Source organism: Anopheles maculipalpis, chromosome X, assembly GCF_943734695.1.
Source record: "Anopheles maculipalpis chromosome X, idAnoMacuDA_375_x, whole genome shotgun sequence".
NCBI classification, from domain to species: Eukaryota; Metazoa; Arthropoda; class Insecta; order Diptera; family Culicidae; genus Anopheles; species Anopheles maculipalpis.
In genome coordinates, this window is record NC_064870.1 from 20,308,261 (window position 1) to 20,326,657 (window position 18,397).

Sequence of the window (18,397 nt, forward strand, 5' to 3'; positions counted from 1 at the left end):
TTCCGCATCTATGAGTGTCTGCACCCTATTCATATTAAAGCATGTTGACTATATGTAATGAGATTATGTCATAGTTTTCCAGAACCCAAACGGTTTCGATTTTATTATTTCTCAAATCAATTAAGTTGTTTTAATTAGATTCAACGAGACACTCACTTTATTTAACAAAATAAAAAAATATCTCAATATCACAGTATGTGTATAATCAAACACACAAGAAGAATAATATAAAAATGTTGGCTTAAATATGAAATAACGTCGAAATAGTCAAGTATTGTATAAATTGTAATCGAAATAAATATAGTAAGTAATTTATCGTTTATCTTATTCACTGATTCGCCAAAGGCAACGATCTTGCCCTATGATTCCACGTCCCAATTGCAGTGTTTCTCAGGTCATAGAGCAGGTGGTTTCATGTTGGAAACAGTGGGGGATTTTAGTTTGAATGATAAGACGCCGCCGGATCGGCCGGATTGTTTGTCCTCTGTAAATCGCTATTTTTTTAAACGTGGATACACTTGTCCTGTGACCGGAGGAACATTATATCCTTCGAATCATTATTCGTTTTCCACCATTCTTGTATTATTATATGTTGCCTTTGTCTTAAGTGTTTTTATAATGCCACGGGTAATCCGATGACGAGGCAGCAGCGTTCGGGGCCAATTCCAACTCTACCGTAAAAGGGAGACATGCGTATCCTACAGTACAGTGTTCTCCAAATCAGCCCAACCTTGACACAACTAGTTCGGCTGAGTTGGCGTTGGGTTCGAGAGTGCATCGCGGGTTCACTCTAGAGAGCAGCGAAGTCGCTCTTGCTGCTGCGAGACGGGGCTTGCCGATTTTGTATCCGATGCTGACCCGGTAAACCTGGAACTGTTACTGCTGGACTGTTTGATGAACACTGCACGCAAATAATTGTTTGTGCTACCATAACAAAGTTTTTGTTTGTTACATTCCAACGCCTAGAGAGATTCACAGTAGTCATCCAACCACAATAGGCAACCCAGATGCATTCAAATTCCATCGCTATAATATTTACACCAATAGTACCAGAAACAAAACAACGACATCTACCTGGGGATTACAACACACAACGACCAATAGACCTGGACAACAACCACACATCCACAATCGAGCATGCCCGGGATCAGCCAAAAAATATGGAGAAAATGCCTTATTAATAAAGCCGTCACACTTAATAATAAATAAATAAATAAATAAATAAATAATTTATCGTTTAATTATTGTGAAATGTCTTTTAGTGTGTTTGAAGGTTTCCAGGGGAAAAGATTATATACGATCCCATACAAACTTGTCAGATTTATTTGGGGTTTACTAACGGTTTATTAGAAGATAATAATTATATAAATTAATAAAACCTCTTGCATACAAGCAGCGTGGCCCTTCTAAGCCCGAAAGATGAGTAACTTTGGCAAGCAAAACGGTAGCAGAAACTACGAGAAACCAGAAGAAATTATCTCACGGGGCGAAAGGGACGCTTACGGCTATAGACATTGTAGTGAAAATTTCCGGCCATCGAGAATTCGCATTGCCTATAAGGAAGAAGTGTTGGCTTTGAAATGTTCCGGCGTAATGTACATGTAGTCTTTACCACGGACCTGTGGGTGTTGGCCAAGCCTCTGGTGGTGCATGTGGTGGTGATTTGGCTACTAAGGCACAGCTTGCGCACTGTTTAATTTCCTCTTCATTTTGTTTGTTGATATTCGTCCAATAAACTGCACTTCTAGCCATACTTTTCATTCTGACTATGTCTGGATGGCCTTGATGAAACATCGTTCTTCAAATAGAATGCATCCTTGGACAATAGACAAACCTCCTTTTTGTCGGTAAAAAGCTGCATCTTCTTCATGTTCAGCTGTTTGGCCATCCGTTGCCTAAATGATATGATACGCTTAAGAACACGGTCATGTTTTGTTGCTTTTGCAATCATCAAGGATATGATCGGCATTTTGCCGGCTGAATCCTGAAGCACTGCTGTCATTTCTTTTTCCAAATAGACTGAAGCGATTATGTATTCTTCCTCTGCCTTATTGTTGTTGTTGATCAGCCTTGACAGAACATCTGCATAACTAAACTTTGTTGTTGAGATGTACCGCAGCTCAAAATCATAACACATCAATGTTAATCCAAATCGCTGCAATCGGTTTGATGTATGTGTTGTTACGCCATTTTGAGAGCCGAAAATGCGAAGTAGTGGTTGATGATCCGTTTCCAAACCGCCTGCCAATAATCATCATGTGAATCTTCGTCACAGCGTAAACCAGAGCCAATGCTTCCTTGTCTATTTGACCGTACTTTTGTTAAGCTGGTGCCAAAGATCGTAAAGCGTGCTGAACGATTTTTTCACTCTTATACAGGAACTTGTGTCTGATTGTTGCGCCGATAGCACTATTAGCCGCATCTGCTGCTGCTATGATTTTAAGCTCCAGATTGTAATGGGTAAGGTCTGATTTTAAAAGCTATATAATCCGTTCAAACAGCTTTTGGCAAATGTAACAAAGTGACCTTTAACCGAAACATTATTTTCTAAAACATCCTTTAACAGATTTTCGCCATTCTGAAACATTTTTTAAGTGCCTTACTACATCCGTCTGGTCAAAGCTGCTTTGAGTTATAGTCACTCTGTTGAAATTTGCGAATGGCATTTCCATAGCGATTGTTGCGCTATTTTTTTATTTATATTTATATTTTTTATTTATTACGGCTCACCGCCGTATTGTATATGTTACGTTATTTGGCATTTTGAAAATTATTTGATTTCGGTGGTAGTTGATCGACTTCTTTGTCATGCGGATGAAGTAATTGACCTGAATTTCTTGGTGTTGTTTTCTACTGAGTGCGTCTGCAACGACACTCGTTTTTCGCTCTCTGTATTTTACTTTGTACTCGTATTTTTCTAACGCCAGCGCAGTATTTTAGAGTTCTTGGTTGATTTGATGAATATTAACGGCTTATGATCAGTGACCAATGTAAATTTCCTTCCGTACAGGTAAGGCTTGCATTATCCTACTGCCCGTACTATGGCCCAATCTGTGGATGGTTCTTTTCTGTGGATGTTTATTTTGATTCCGTTTCGTTAAGAGTTCTGCGACACAAACGCTGTTGTTTTTTTTTTTCCCTTCTTGTATTTGAGACAGAACTGCTCCGAGAGTCAAATCGTTCAACTGACAACTGATGCAAGTTCAGTTGTTAGAATGAACGCTTGTATGAAGTCCGGATATGCCAATACTTCGTCTGATGATATAATGTTTTTGAGTTCGTTCAATCTTTTCTTATCATCTTTTTCATCTTTTTCAAAATCTACGATTGATTAATTTTTCAAGTACCTTGCTTGTGGTTGAACGAACCGCAAGCAAGGTATTTGATTTTTTTTTAAGTGAGCTAGCCCTTGCTTTTTTATCGCTTTATCGTTTGATGTGAATTGACCCTAATTGAACCTATAGCTGTATCCAAATGCCTATTACTCTCGATTGAAGTAAACGTTCAAAGGAAAGCATGTGCTTTTTCTATACTTTTAGGGCGAGCAGCTTGTGCGTATCCATAATAAGGTTTTTGTAAACCACTTATGTACGCCGCCAGATTGTATTCGTTTTCCTATAGTGTCCCTCAATATTACCTTCCATGCGATTAATCCACAATTGTATGAAGATAATTCCTTCTTATTACCCAATGATTCGCTCAGTATTTCTCTAACTTCACTAAAGCTCGAGGGTTTACCTTTCACGCTCGAAATGTCATTTCCATATCCTTCTATTTTATGTAACACGGCTGTCAAGTACATCCGAAAAATGTGTGCCGGTATTTACGATATTTTCAAAAGTTCCAAGCGTTTCTTCTGCTGTGTTCAACCAACAAGCCAAAAACAGCAACAACAAATCGATAGAACTTTTTTTTTGGTTTGACAAGTAACACTGCTCAACTGGCCTTGTTACCGGCCTACCCGGCTATTTAACGGCAGTTTAATGGTTATTCAAGCAGATTTATCTCACTGGGTGGCTCGAATATTACATGACTTGGGAAGAATGGAATACGGCATCGCCTTTAGTCTCAATGCAACTAAAACCAAATTAAAAAACCATACATACAATCCTTAATCCATCCCCAAGGATTCCATCCCATCCCAATCCTATCCCATCCATCCCAATCCTATCAATACTTTACTAGCAATCGCAACAGAAATCCCTTTCGCAATTAGGAGCAAATTTCTTTTTTTTTTGTTCGTAAGAACGGCCTGGCCGTATTGACTTATGAATACCACGTAGTGAGGTATGTCAGTCTTCACTACGGGGGGACGGTCCGGATGGGATTTGAACTCCGGTCCTGCCGTTTGAAGACCGGTCCCGCTGTCGCCGGCACCACCGGGCCTCCCCAGGAGCAAATTTCTAATCGCTAAACAACTGGCCAAAAATATAGCTTTTCCATCAAAAATAACTCATTATCTAGCTAAAGTACCTGACCCAAGCCACAACCAAAGACTTTCGGCCATTGAAAATATATTTAAAGAAAACTGTGATATTTTTAACTTAATTAACAAAATAAGTTTTAACCACCCCAATAACAACTGTAAGTGTTCGGATAGCTCAGGTGGTTCGTCAGGGGTACGTCCAGATAGCTTGGTTTTTAGTTGATTTCTCTATTACAACATTGTCTCTTACACTGTCTGGGCTATCCCTAACACTAATACTAAGAACGCTAAAGTTGCGTGCGTACGCCGGAGACACTCACGCGCCCTCTCCACGAGAAGCCTCTCGCCGGTTGATGAACACGAGTGTCCTGAGAGATCGTTATCTCGATACGGGATCGGGGTGCGTGAGAGAGGCAGTCGAAGATCAGCCAGCGAAGCGCGCATTCGGGTGGTGTGGTGGCACTTTATTCCATAGAATAAAATAAGTATTTTGTTTCTATGTATTGCCTTCTTAGCTGTTAAACCTTTCCACTCTCTGCCAAACGAGGCTGCTGAGCTAACGTACACAATTTTCATTCTGCCAGTTGCAATTCCTTTGCAGAAAGACCTTCAGAAAATTCAGGCCGAATCTTCGGTGTACTTATTCGCATTCGTAATGCTTGTACGAACCGCAAACAGTATCCCACTTACATGCGCAACTTGGAGTATGAGTTGTGAAGGGCGAACAAGTTATCAATAAAGCTATCTCCAATCAGTGAAGAAAGTATTGACTCCGTAGAACGTTCTTCACCCGTCTCTAGCGCTTTAGACTCTGGTACTGGTGGCCATGATTTTTCTGACGATGTTAACCATTCGGACCCCGACCATCATGACGTCAACTCAAAAAAAGTTGCTGCATCGCAACCTCTAGACACTACATCGGCGGGATTCATCACTCCTGGGACGTGTCTCCAGCAAGCACCTTCTGTAAGACCTTGAATCTTGGGAACACGATTCGCAACAAAGATCTTCCATCGGCTTGGTGTTGAATGTATCTAAAGCCACGTAGTCATTGAATCGGTCAACATGAACGTGGCTATCGACCTAACGCTCTTTTTACTTGCTCGTATAGCCTTCTTGCAAGTACTGAGCCACACAGTTCTAGTCGTGCAATGGTCAATCGCTGCGATAAAGGTGTTACCTTGGATTTTGATATCATCAAGCGTACTAACACCCCTCCCCTGTTCGAAACACTTCGGACGTAGCAGCACGCTCCGATGATGAGGAGTCATTACAGGTAAATGATTTTTTATGGAGTAAAGGTAGTGGACTCTAGAAGGCGGGTTCGGAAGTAGGAATTAGGAAAGTTGAAGTCGAACAGCTATGACGAAGTCGACGAGAATGGACAAACAAGGATATAGAAAATAGAAGTGAGGAACGTGGAGTTCAGAGGAAAGGATACATGCGATGAAGTAGGACTGCGCGTACCAATGGCGGGATCTAATATCTATTAAACCCAACATATGGCAGCGCAGAGAATATGAGGGCTCAGGAACGATGTCCACAAGTTTCTCCAATTTTGCAAGCAGTAGGTCATGTGGCAAACTATCAAAACCTGCTTTGAAGTCAGTAAACTTGACGTTTACATACAATGTTGGACATAATAACAGACACAAAACAGAAAGTGTCTACTTGACGTTTACATACAATGTTGGACATAATAACAGACACAAAAAACATAAGATTTGTCGAAGTACAACGTTTGAGCATAAAGCCATGCTGGTGCGGAGAAATGCAATTAGACACTACGGGAAGGATAAAGGATTTAACAAGGGATTCACACACTTTAGCACAGAGAGATGGACATAGCCCAGAGGATGGTAACACCACGGAAATGGGACGCGACTGAAAGGTTTCCCTTTTTAAAAATTGGACAGATCCAGGCCTATTTCCAGATGGCTGGAAAACTTCCCTCTCTGAGCGATCTTGAAAAAAGACGAAACAGAATTTTGACGAAAATTTGACATTTCTTCAAGACACGTCACGGTATGCCATCTGGCCCGGGAGAGAAAGATAATTTTAGTTTCTTTAGAGTCTTTGAAACCGCATTTTCATCTATTTCTACGGTGTTGCAGCTAGGTGTTACTAGGCGTGTAGGCCAATGCATCGGGGAGAGATACTGTACATGGATCAACGAACACGCCTGAAAAATGTCTCGCGAATAGTTCACTACAGCCAGCGAGCGTATCAGCCGAATCATCGCTTAAAGAGATTGAGGAGGGAATGCTATTGGATTTGCGATGGGTATTGGTAAAACGCCAGAATGATCGAGGGTCAGAGGCAAATTTAGTTTGAAGGCGCACTAGGTAAGATCTATAACATGCCCTATTATACGAGGGCTGACAATAAAGTAAGGTCTCCAATTTTTTTTTCATAGAAAACGACATTTATTTACAAAAAGCGATACACCGTTGGAAAGGCCAAGGTCTTGGCTACTTTTCTACATAATCGCCATTTTTTTCCAACACCTTGCGCATCCTCACGATGAACTTGTCTATGCCGGCAGAATACCACTCTCCGTCCGCCTCGCGCAGCCAGGTGTTGACCTCTTTCTGAGCTGTTTCGGCACCCATCAGGCAGAAACTTTGTGATACTGCAAGTTGTTCACAAGGATATGACGGATTGTTTCGCTGCTACACACTCCTCCAAGCTTCTCTTCCAAGTCCCTAATTGTCGCACGGCGGTTTTTGAGCATTTCTGCCTCCACTGCTTGAACAATCGCATCCGAGACCGACGGTCGGCCACTTCTCTCCTCGTCGTGAACATTAGTGCGCCCGGAATTGAACTCGCGGCTCCACTTACGCACGTTTTTTTATGTCCATACACTTTTCCCCGTAAACTTCAACTAGTTGACGATGGATTTCAATAGGTGTAACTTTTTTCGCACTCAAAAAACGTATTACAGAACGCAATTCGCACTTGGACGCTGACGCGAGTAGTACCTCCATCGTTGACTGCTGCTCAGCCAAGACTGAGCGGTCGGGGTAGCCTCACCCAGCAGCAAAGTGGTAGTGGGGGAACCAAGGAACACGGCGGTGTTGCCAGATTTCGCCTAGTGCGTAATCCGGCGAAGTTGCAAGTTGGAGACCTTACTTTATTGTCAGCTCTCGTAGATACGGTATGCCGTGGAAGCGTATTTGTTCACGCGCATGGCATGCGATGAACGAGTGTGCCTAAAAGCACGAAGGGCGCGCTTCTTGTCGGCTTTAAGAGCTTTTAGGGATCTGTTAGACCAAACCGGATTGGGAGAAGGAGGCAAGAGAGGACAGCACGAGGAAAAGGATGTAAGGATAACATTGTTCAGTTGAGTAACAGCGTCGTCAATTGTAGGGACAGATTCGATGAAATGTAGGTCCACGTTCGCTAAGATTCGTTCAAGTCCAGAATAGTCAAGTCTTCGAAAATTATAGCGTCTGATTTCGTTTCTACCCAAGTTCCTATGGTTTTGACCGTTAGAGATCGTTGTGGTTAAAGGAAACGATAGCTTCATTTCGAATGAAGGATAATATTTGTCCAGGTGGATCAACGGTGATGAGGATTCGTAAACTGTAGAGCTGGATGACATGGCTAACGGATTTGCGAAAATGAGGTCTAGTATGCGATTTATTTCGTTTTTCACTCCCGAGAGATTTTTTTTCACTGCTTTCCAAGTGAGAGATGGAGAGTTGAAATCGCCAAACAGCAATAACAGGTCTGATGGTTTCATGCATTCCAAAATTACACTAACACTCTCGTGTATGGCATGCATGATGGATTCACGGTTCACGGTTCTCACAACAGGCAATATATACGCACCAATAAATAAAGATACTGGGTTCATCTTGACGCATACCCAAGTCAATTCCAACGATGTGAAGGTGTGTGTAAATGCCGAAGTGTTAAACTTAGCAGAACACGCAATCAATACTCCTCCGCCACGGGAACAAAGGCTGTTATCAGCGTTTCGATCACAACGGTAGATGGTGTAGTTTTTGTCAGCAATAAGCGAAGATGGAATAGTGTCATCCAGCCAGGTTTCCGATAGCACGATTATATCGTGATCGAACTCAACATTAGCCATACGAAGGTTGTCGAGTTTAGTTCGTAGTCCTCTTACGTTTTGATAAAACACGTGTGGTTATAAGTGCATCACGGTGAGTAGTGTCATACGATGTTCGGTTGGTTATAGGTGCTTCGTCTATTACATCCGCGATACTGTCGTTTGTGGTCAGATGTGTGTTGAGGGATCGGTGAGTAGTGTCATACAACGTTCGGTTAGTTATAGGTGCATCATCTGTAGCATTTGCGATGTTGTCATTTGTGGTACGGTGTGTGTTGTGGGTTCGGTGAGTAGTGTCATTTGATGCTCGGTGCGTGATGTGGTATCGGCTTCGGGTGAAATTGTGTGCGTGTTTACAACAATCTCCATTGGCAGGTCGCGTGGTGGAATTTGAGTTGAAGGATACCAAAATTTTTGCACATTTCAGTGTCGATTGGCGAATTCACAAAATGCCAAGCCGGACGGCCAAGTAGAAGATAATGCCTTGCTTTTGTGCGTAAGCGACAACCCCAGCACTTTTTTTTTTTGTTCACGGGGAGGGAACCTTCAAAAGGTCCCCATCTCGGAAGGTGGTCTGCGGGTACAGACCAACACTCGAGATGGGGTTGGGGTTGGGATGAGACCCAACTAAAACACTCTTCGTCATGATCCGAAACCTGCCGATGCGCTGATGTGCGAAGTACTCCGTGCAGGATCGTTTGTGCGATGCACTCGTCCAGTTGACGCGCAGTTGCTGCGTCATTCGTCCTTGTTGTCTCAGCTGCTGCTGCTGCTTTGTGCCTTCCTTTCCGCTGCTGCTGCTCAGATCAGTCGATCCGTAGCCGTTACTCCCGGTTGTGTCTAAGCTCCTGCTGCTGCTCTGGTTAGTCGTCGCTGCTGCTGCTGCTTCAGTTGTCGTTGTAGTCCTTTGTGGGCGGTAACGGCGGCAGCTGTTGCTGCCTTGTTTGTTCCGTGTTTCGCCGTCGTTGTTGTCGCCACCGTCAGCTACAAGCCCACCTTGAATGAGATAAAGGTGAGAGTGCTCATATCGCGATTCCGAGGCAGCAGCTTTATGACTGTGACGTTTTCAATGCCTAACTGGTGAGTGACCAGTGCTTTAACATCAGCGTCTGAAGCCGTTGGTGGAATACGGGTCAAATATAACCAATATTTGGGTTCCTTTGGAGGAACCGTAGGTAGGGCACGAGACGGTGTTGAAATTGGTGCCGTGCCGAAAAGCAATAGTGCGGCAGAGTCGGTAGGCACTGTTTTTGGCGGAGTGTAGTCGACGAGCCTACGTTTAGACGCTTTGCGTTTCAGTGCATTTCTTGATGTGCGAATGGTGTCACTATTACTTGTGCTTAGCGGTGTGATGGTGTTGATAACTGACGGTTGCATATCCAACAGCTGAGCGTTTGTCGTTAACGAGTTCATACTAGTGTGCGTTTTGGCGTCCCGTTTGTTGACGCCAAAAAAAATATCACTTTTTATGGCAGCAAATGCACCATTCAGGCGACGATCAAATTCGTTCAATAACACCGTTTTAAAGTTGGCCAAGATAGTCGCGGAATCATCCAGCATCGAAGCTTTACAGCAGTGATGTCAAACTCATTTTGGCTTGCGGGCCGGTTTGCTAACAAAAATGGTCTTACGGGCCAACTCTAAAAATATCACTTCTGTGTTGCAAAACCTGGCTGAATATTTACTTTACATGCATCCAACCAGGACATTTTTTTAATTTAAAATAATAGTTACACACGGCATAGTTCATATTTCATTATATTTGAATATACTTAATATTTATGTACATAACACTCATGCAAAGACATTCAAATTCCAAATTCCTATGATCTAAGTTACTATGTTTCTTAGAAACATAGTAACTAAGTTTTATAGAAGTTAGTAAGAAAATTTAATTCAGTCGTATTATAGTATCAGTAACAGTAAAGAACTTTAAAAATTTTACGTTTCCGTATGTAAATGTAAATTATAAATTTCCTGATTTGACACCTGCTTTCTCTTAACTTTTGAATATTAGGTTTCATTGTGTGGGTGCAAGCAACTTTGAATACACTATTGAGATGATTTTGTGATAGTCCGGACCGCATTTTGTTTTTATTATTATTCATTTCCGAAAAAAGTTGTTCGCAAACATGTGTTGTACCAAACATTGAAAATATTTTACCAGCTAGTTCAGATAAATGAGGATATTTTGGTACCAAATACAGGAAAAATTCATGCACGTCAAGTAAAATAAATTTCTCTTCAAGGTTCGTATCACTTTGCAAATCTATGAGTTCTAGTTGATATTTTTCAGGAACAATTGAGGGATCTATTTGGAACGGTGAACAAATAATACTGAACTCTACTTTGTATACGTTTTTGAAATTTTTCGAAAAGAGATTTTTGAAACTCTATTGTCAGCTCATAAATTTTCTCTATGTATAATTTTTTGTTCACATTAATGATATTCAGTGGTAATGGCCGAAGGTTCCTTAAATGCTACAAATACAAATTATTGTTCAATTTTCTCGGCTCGACCTCAATTCAATTTATCCGTAATCGATGTTCTCGTTATTCTTTTGCGGGCCGGATTCAAAGACCTCGCGGGCCGTATGTTTAGATCTCTTTTTATCTTTGACATCGCTTTACAGCGACGGAGGCTAGTACAGCTTGCACAAGACCACGACGATTGCGAGCCAGGTCTCAGAATCTCGGTTAAGACCTAGTCCGAAACCCCTAGGCAGGTATGATGGTAGGTGTCATTACACAGTCCGGCACACATATAAACATCTTCATCCTTTACAGATTGCAGGCACGAAGGACAGGATACGGCCATAGCGAACGGCAATAGCGGATGACGCAGACAGGAACGATAAACGATAAACGAGCACGAACAGCCCGATGATCTTCACAGGACTTCACTTTACAATATCTCTGAAATGGTCACAAGTGCATAGTCCGGCTAATGTACGTAGACAGAAAACGATAGAACACGATTTACACGTATTAAAGCGATGAAAAAATCAGAGCGTAGGTAGACACAACCGATCAGTCGAATTGACAGATGCCTGATGTTGGTGCAATGATGGATTGTCTAACATACCACCGATGTAGATCGTCTGCAATAAAGGAACAAGATAACTCGCCATCATTCGCAATGCACACACATTACAACTGAAGCTGAGCTAAAGGGTTTTAAAGAGCATCTAGGCGATCAAGACTATTTCCAAAAAGTGCTGCATCATTTGATAGATTCAATAATGACACGCCGGACGCTAAAACAAGATTGCACGATAGTTTTAAAGTTTTGTTTACTAAATCTTTCATCAGGCAATGTAGTTGTCTATGCGGTTGCAGAAATGGACCGAAGATTCCTATGATCCAAAATGTAAATTTTATATAGTTGTTCAAGTCAATAGGAGAAAACGACAATTTTTTCGTACGACATGAAGATGTGTTATATTAAACGGAAACAGAATGATGAAAATTATGATTATAAAATCCCCACCAGACAATACGGCACTGGGTCCAGTGCCGTCAAATCAAATGTAAATTAATTAAAAAAATCTCCACCACTTTCCCGTGCAAACGCGTTTGAGTATGTATTTCGATGGCAGTCTAGAAAGTCATAGGCATAATGTAATGCATATAGGTATAATACAGTGTAAAAAAGACTACATTCTCGCATTAAGATGGAAGGGTGTGCAAAAGAGGCTAAAACACAATAATAACGGGTTTAGTTGGCGGATGACCGGGTACAAGTTTACACCTAACATCAACTAACGATACTTTTACTTCAAAAGCGGAATGTTTTCTACTGTTTGATGTATGAGATTGTCTGAAGACGAAAATATCGATTCCGGATAATGCTCGTGCATTAGAAAAGAACAAATCAAACCAATTAAAGCTAGTTTCAAACTGTGTTTTTCAGTTACTGTCACGGTCACTGAAAAATTTCCCCATTTAAGTTTGACTTTCAGAAATTTGACTATTCATTATCGTTTACCTTTTAGAGCATAAGTTTTGAAACTCTTTCCAAAAGACTTAAACTTTGATCTCTTTCCAAAAGACGCAAAACAAAGTTTGATGCCAAAAAGATTCGTTTTGCATTATTAGTCAGGCGGGGAAAGCCTAGGTTTGTGATAGCGTCTGCCACAGTAATTGTAGCTCGGTTATCTGAGGGTGCTGCTACTTGAATTCAACGTCGAAAACCATATCGCACCAAACGTTTCAACGCCTGCAGATGATTTTCGAAACAGTATGAGGAAAACCTGGCCAAAGAACCATTCTTAAAAATATCTTGAGTAATAGGCTGAGGATTGTGAACGTTGCTCGTTAAGTACTCACAAACTTACACTTTATCAACATTTTTCACAAAACTGTTCAAAAATTCCTCTGCTCGTGTCCAATAACGGCAAGCTTCGAATGGCGACCGGCAAGCTTGGTGATGGAATGGACATTCTCTCGCTCGAAAACCAGCATCCGTTCCTGAAGGCGCGCCAAATGAATCGAAAATCATTTTCCTATTCCATGTTAAATATTCTTTTACACATCTACAATTCGTGTAGTCATGGTACCCGTAAAATTGGTCGTTGCTGCAACGATGAAAATATTGGTTCGATGGGATAAACAATATTCAATTTACATACCCTTTAAAAATTTTCGCGCTTTTGAATCTGCAATCACACTGGATACCCTAAGCTGTAACACTCTTTCATCAATTTGCAGTCCATGACTTTAAAGTTCATTTGCCTATGTTAACGATGGTCTCAAATACGCTTCCAGGTTGGTTGGTTTGGACCGTCCACGACTCAAATACGCTTCCAGGTTGGTTGGTTTGGACCGTCCACGAAACACCGTGACCATCATGACACGAGTTGCGAGTATTTCAACAACCTTCTTTTAAATGGGCCAGAGCTATGTTGATCCACTTCTATGGAGTGGAAGCCCGACAGCTGTATCGATAATGTATCGATTGACGGTACAGTTGACCTGAAATATGAAATCAGAGATTTATTATACCGACAAAATTGAGCACAAAAATATTACGTACCGGACGTACGTAGTTGGACAATTTTTTCTTTATTCCTTTGTACCAGAACTCTCCACCAGCTGTAACGAGTCTCTAATCCCAGGTGCGCATCCTCGGAGAGTTGGATCTGTAAAATGAAACGTATTATTAGCATGGATCATGTTTTTTTCGTAACGCACTTAGATGGCTATGCAAATAATAAAACAAAGGCAAAATCGTTTTGATTTAGCATATGTCTAACACACGTACGGAAGATTCATTCACAAACATACACTTTCACAGGTATTTCTACACCCAAACACCGGTACGAAACGATCATGATGTAGGCAATGCCGCGTATTACCTTTTTCGAAAGCAGTTTCGCTTTACGCATAGCAGGCCGATATTGTTACTCTCGATTGATATTGAAACATCACAACAGCGTCGTGATCATCTCAGGAGCATCTTCCAGTACGGTAAAAGAATACACACACAGGTACACGCATCGTGTGCCGTTTTGGCTCACGCATTTTTTAAGTTTAACGCATACTGCGCCAGTATGCGATTGGTAACATATTTTTTGTTTCCTGACAAATGACCATCACCAACGCGGCTCTGTTGTCTTTGGAGAATCTTCCGGGCCGGTATAAGAACACTTGAAATTGAGTTTTGCGCAGAGCGAGTCTAAAAGCGGAATGGAAACAACCCACTGGGCCAAATTGTACGAATAAGCAAGCTGTCAAACACATCAGCCTATGCTTTCCTTGTGAGGATATGTGCTTCGCCACGAGTGTGTGTGTCGACAAGTTGTCATCGCATATTTGCCTTGTTTGGTTTTGTACCTAGCGTTATTTGGCGTGCAAAGCTACATAAACATTCTTTGATAGCAGTGAACAATCTGGTTTAGTTTGTGTTCTTTTTAACAAAAAACATGAAAATGAAACGTAACTCTTCGCATTTTCATAAATTGCGTGTTACGGGTCAACTGTACAAAATGTCGGCTCGAAGGAAAGCATTGGAAAAGTCTATGGAACAACAATCCGAGAATGCTGATCCTGAATCTACGGTTGATTGTTTACCAAAAGTAAACGGTTGATTGTTTACTTTCGGTAAGTAATTATAGGAACGAAAGAAACGAGTGAATTCGTAGCTCCTTACTGTGTTAAGGATTACACTTTCATGCCATCCATTTCAGACAACCATACACTTAGAAGACACAGAAAACATCCAAACAATCGATGATGTACTGATTATTGAAACATCGGATGGTTGTACCGGCAATACGTATGAAGCATCGTGTCTCGACGAAGATAATGATTGGATGAGTCAAGATGATTATGATGAAAATGATGATCATGACGATGAGGATGGTGAAGAGATAATATCTTCCGGCGGAGTGTCTCAGTTTCAGAACATGGAATTAAAAGAAGCTTTGCAATATTGGGCGCTCACCAACTACCAATCGCGATCATCGGTAAACATGATGCCCGAACAGCAGACTTCACGAACACCTTTGAACATCAGTGCAATTGAAGGTGGCAGATATTTGTACAATGGAGTAAACCATTGCTTGATAAATCGCCTTGAGTGAGTTGTTTGTCATAAACGGCTGCACGGCTTTTTCATAAAACATGCACCCATTTTTCTTTACAGGCATGTGAATGTTCCAGAAAACATTAGTATTAATGTATCTATCGATGGATTGCCGTTGTTCAAAGGATCTCCTTCTTTATTTTTGCCAATATTAATCAACGTTCTTGAGATACCGTTTCTTTCGCCTATGATAGTGGCAATGTTCCACGGCATTACGAAACCTCCACAGCTACAGGAGTTTCTTGCACCGTTTGTTAAGGAGATGAATGATGTTATCGAAAACGGTATCCAAATCAACAACCAAATAGTTCATGTGGCTTTGCGCGCATTTATATGCGATGCTCCGGCAAGAGCATAAATCAAAGGTAAGTTCTCTAGTTTCTTTATATAACTTAAAGCATAATTATTGTTGAATCATGTTTTTTGTTTTAGGCGTCATGTATTTCAACGCAAAACATGGATGTTTGAAATGCTACACCGTCGGCGAACAAAGCTCTATATCTCGCACCACTTTCTATTGGGACAGCGATGTACTGAAGCGTACCGATCAATTATTTAGAATATTGTGGTAGCAGATCGCCTGCATCTCATCGATCTTGGTGTGATGAGGCGATTACTAAATGCTTGGTTGCATGGAACGTTCGGGGTTGAGGATAAATAGACGTCTGCACAGTGTAGTCGAATATCAATGACACTGGAAAATATGCAGTTGCCTTCAGAGATACATCGATGTATGCGTAGCCTTTAACATCTTAAATATTTGAAAGGGACAGAATACAGCAGTTTCCTTCATTATGCTAGCCTTGTAGTTCTTAAGGATAACTTGAGCAAGAAAACTTTCGATCATTTTTTGTTACTATTCTGTGCAGTAACAATATTATCGTCTAGAGCATATGAAGAATATTGGGCATACGCTGGTCAATTATTATACAAGTTTGTTACTCAGTTCGATTCGGTGTATGGCCAACATACACTATGTAACTGCCAACATACACAACTTACTCTATGTCTATAACGAAGTTTTTAAATTTGGCCCTTTATTTTCTATATCGGCGTATCCTTTTGAAAATGAAATGCAGCATATAAAAAAGTTACAGAGAAGCGGATACAAAAGCTTAGAGCAAGTGGCAAAACGATTATTAGAATTTGAAAACGCTCATATTGTAAAGCTACGCGTGGATCGTAATACTGAGCCTTTCATGGAAGAAACAGAAAAAGGAGTTAAAGTAATATTTCCTGATTCTATTTTACGTAGTGGAAATCGAGACGGATGGTTTCTTACCGAAAAATTAGAACTGGTACAGTATATATCAGCCAGCAGTTCAGGTACCTCCTTCATAATAAGAGGAAAATCTTTAAAAGAAGCCACAAATTATTTTGACAATGAATTTCCCTCGACTGGTTTCAATATAATACTGCAAACTTAAGAACACTTGACTTAGAAAAAGAATTCCATCCAAGCGAAATCAAATGTAAATATGTAGCATTGACCCTAGAAGAGCAAGGACAAATGCTGTTTGTTCCTCTTTTGCATACTTTAACAAACGACTGAAATAAATTGTAAATTAAGGTTTTAGCTCCAGATAAGATAGGTTACAGACAAGACTAAAATGATACATATATAATAACCTTTTATATAACTAATTTTTTCCCGGTGTTTCAATTAAAGGTCTGAAGTTTTACTGAAAGTATTACAGTATTATTTATTCACGCGATAGGTGTGTTTTAAAATGGCATGATGACTTGCGAAAACCTTTGAAATGTTTTGCTCTCTCCGCTGCATGTCGTAATTTTTTCTTCATGAAATCTTTTGTTATGGTTTCATTATTTTCATTGCCATCATCCGTATTAGCAGCTATGGTGATTAAATTTATAAATCTCAAATAAATTATTAATGGTATTATATCCTCTTTCGAGTATGCCCATGTGCATGCATCCTATTGGTATGGTCTATTGATACCGTGTGAGATGCCAGCCATCTTTACATAATGTTCTTAAATTCCAAATCCTCTAGCTTCGATTCGAAACTGTCTAGCTTCTCTTTACTTTCTAATGGCTTAAAATCGAAGAATGGTAAATTTGGACTATTGGGACTGTTTTTCAAAATATCACCTGTTGTTCGTAAATGTGTAACTTGTTTAGAAAGATTTGCTATCTCTTTTTTCATTTTTTTCATGCCTTCCTTGAGCTCATCTATTTCTGCTTGGTAATCACATTTCCTTTTAGTACGATTGACCGTTGTGGGAAGGTCATTGGAAACTGGACTAGTTGATGATTGCAGAAGGAGAGGTGATGTAGATGGAAATGGTCAAATGGTTACGGCAGCAAATTGTTCAATTTGTGGCACATTTATGTGTTGACTGGACGATGATTGCTGAATGAAAGATGATGTAGAAGTAAACGGACGGAGTGTTACAGGTGCAGCGGATTTTCCTTGTTGCCATCCTTTTGGCACACTGATAATAACATAACGCGGATGGCTTGGCGTAGGATTTTGCAGTAGGTCACAAGTTCGGAACCATCGATACATCCGGCTGAAGGGCAACGGTTGCTGCAGATTTTGCTTGCTGCCATCCTTTCGATACAGTAATCGTAGAACACGGATTGATATTCTCGGAATTCGGTTACGTGCTTGGCATGGGATTACTGTGTTCGTTAACCAACACATCTTTTGTGTTGATTTTAAGCGCCTGTAGAACAGTTGTCCATTTCATGATGAAAGTGAGTTGCAAGATTCTAAAAACGTCGAAATAATCTGTTATTAATCGATACAGCCGGAGGCGCAATGCGAAGGACTTAGTTACTGTACCCCAAACGACGATGGATCGAATTCACAACGGTAAAACAGGTAAAAAAAAACTCCATATGCTATAACACAAGTAATGTTCTCTTCTTCACTCTTCCGCAGCGTATGAGGCCTGACAACCGGCGTAGAGCGAAATAACAGCAATAAAATAAAATCACAGTATGTAAAGCAAAGGTCTAAGTCAATTGCAAAAGGTCCTTAAATATATATTTTTTTATTACGTACCTTGAATTTTTGAAAAAAAATTCCTATACATATCTTGAACATTGATTACCTTGAGTACGGCGTTTGACAGCTCAATTGTACGAATAGGTCTTCTTATTCGTACGCCTAAACGTACAACTTTTAATTGCCCTAATCGGTGTACTTTTAAAGTTTTTGTGCCGCCAGGGAATGCACGATGACAGTAGTCTGTTCGCTATAGAGTGCTACAAAGTGAGTTGAGAGGAGGTGTCGTAAAAACCCCGTTTTGACAAGTAGAAAGAAGAAGTATGCCAGAAG

At 40.7% G+C, this 18,397-nt stretch overlaps 2 protein-coding genes across 2 annotated transcripts in view; one reads left to right on the top strand and one right to left on the bottom strand.

Moving 5' to 3' along the window:
* LOC126559692 (surfeit locus protein 4 homolog) overlaps positions 1-18,397 on the bottom strand; it is a 464,744-nt gene that overhangs the window by 225,802 nt on the left and 220,545 nt on the right. The window lies entirely within an intron of this gene.
* On the top strand, positions 14,435-18,012 carry LOC126564540 (uncharacterized). Its single transcript, XM_050221621.1, has 7 exons — positions 14,435-14,581; positions 14,693-15,084; positions 15,151-15,436; positions 15,523-15,529; positions 15,858-16,047; positions 17,865-17,938; positions 17,999-18,012. Exons 1-7 carry the CDS (start codon positions 14,435-14,437, stop codon positions 18,010-18,012), a joined length of 1,110 nt encoding a protein of 369 aa, XP_050077578.1.

What these genes read in the sequence shown, in the direction of transcription:
- LOC126564540 (XM_050221621.1), top strand. Translation starts at nt 14,435, where the DNA reads ATGAAACGTAACTCTTCGCATTTTCATAAATTGCGTGTTACGGGTCAA. An exon ending in TGCTTGATAAATCGCCTTGA is followed by an intron (nt 15,085 to 15,150) that starts GTGAGTTGTTTG and finishes TTTTCTTTACAG; the next exon opens with GCATGTGAATGTTCCAGAAA. An exon ending in GTTACTCAGTTCGATTCGGT is followed by an intron (nt 16,048 to 17,864) that starts GTATGGCCAACA and finishes TAATCGATACAG; the next exon opens with CCGGAGGCGCAATGCGAAGG.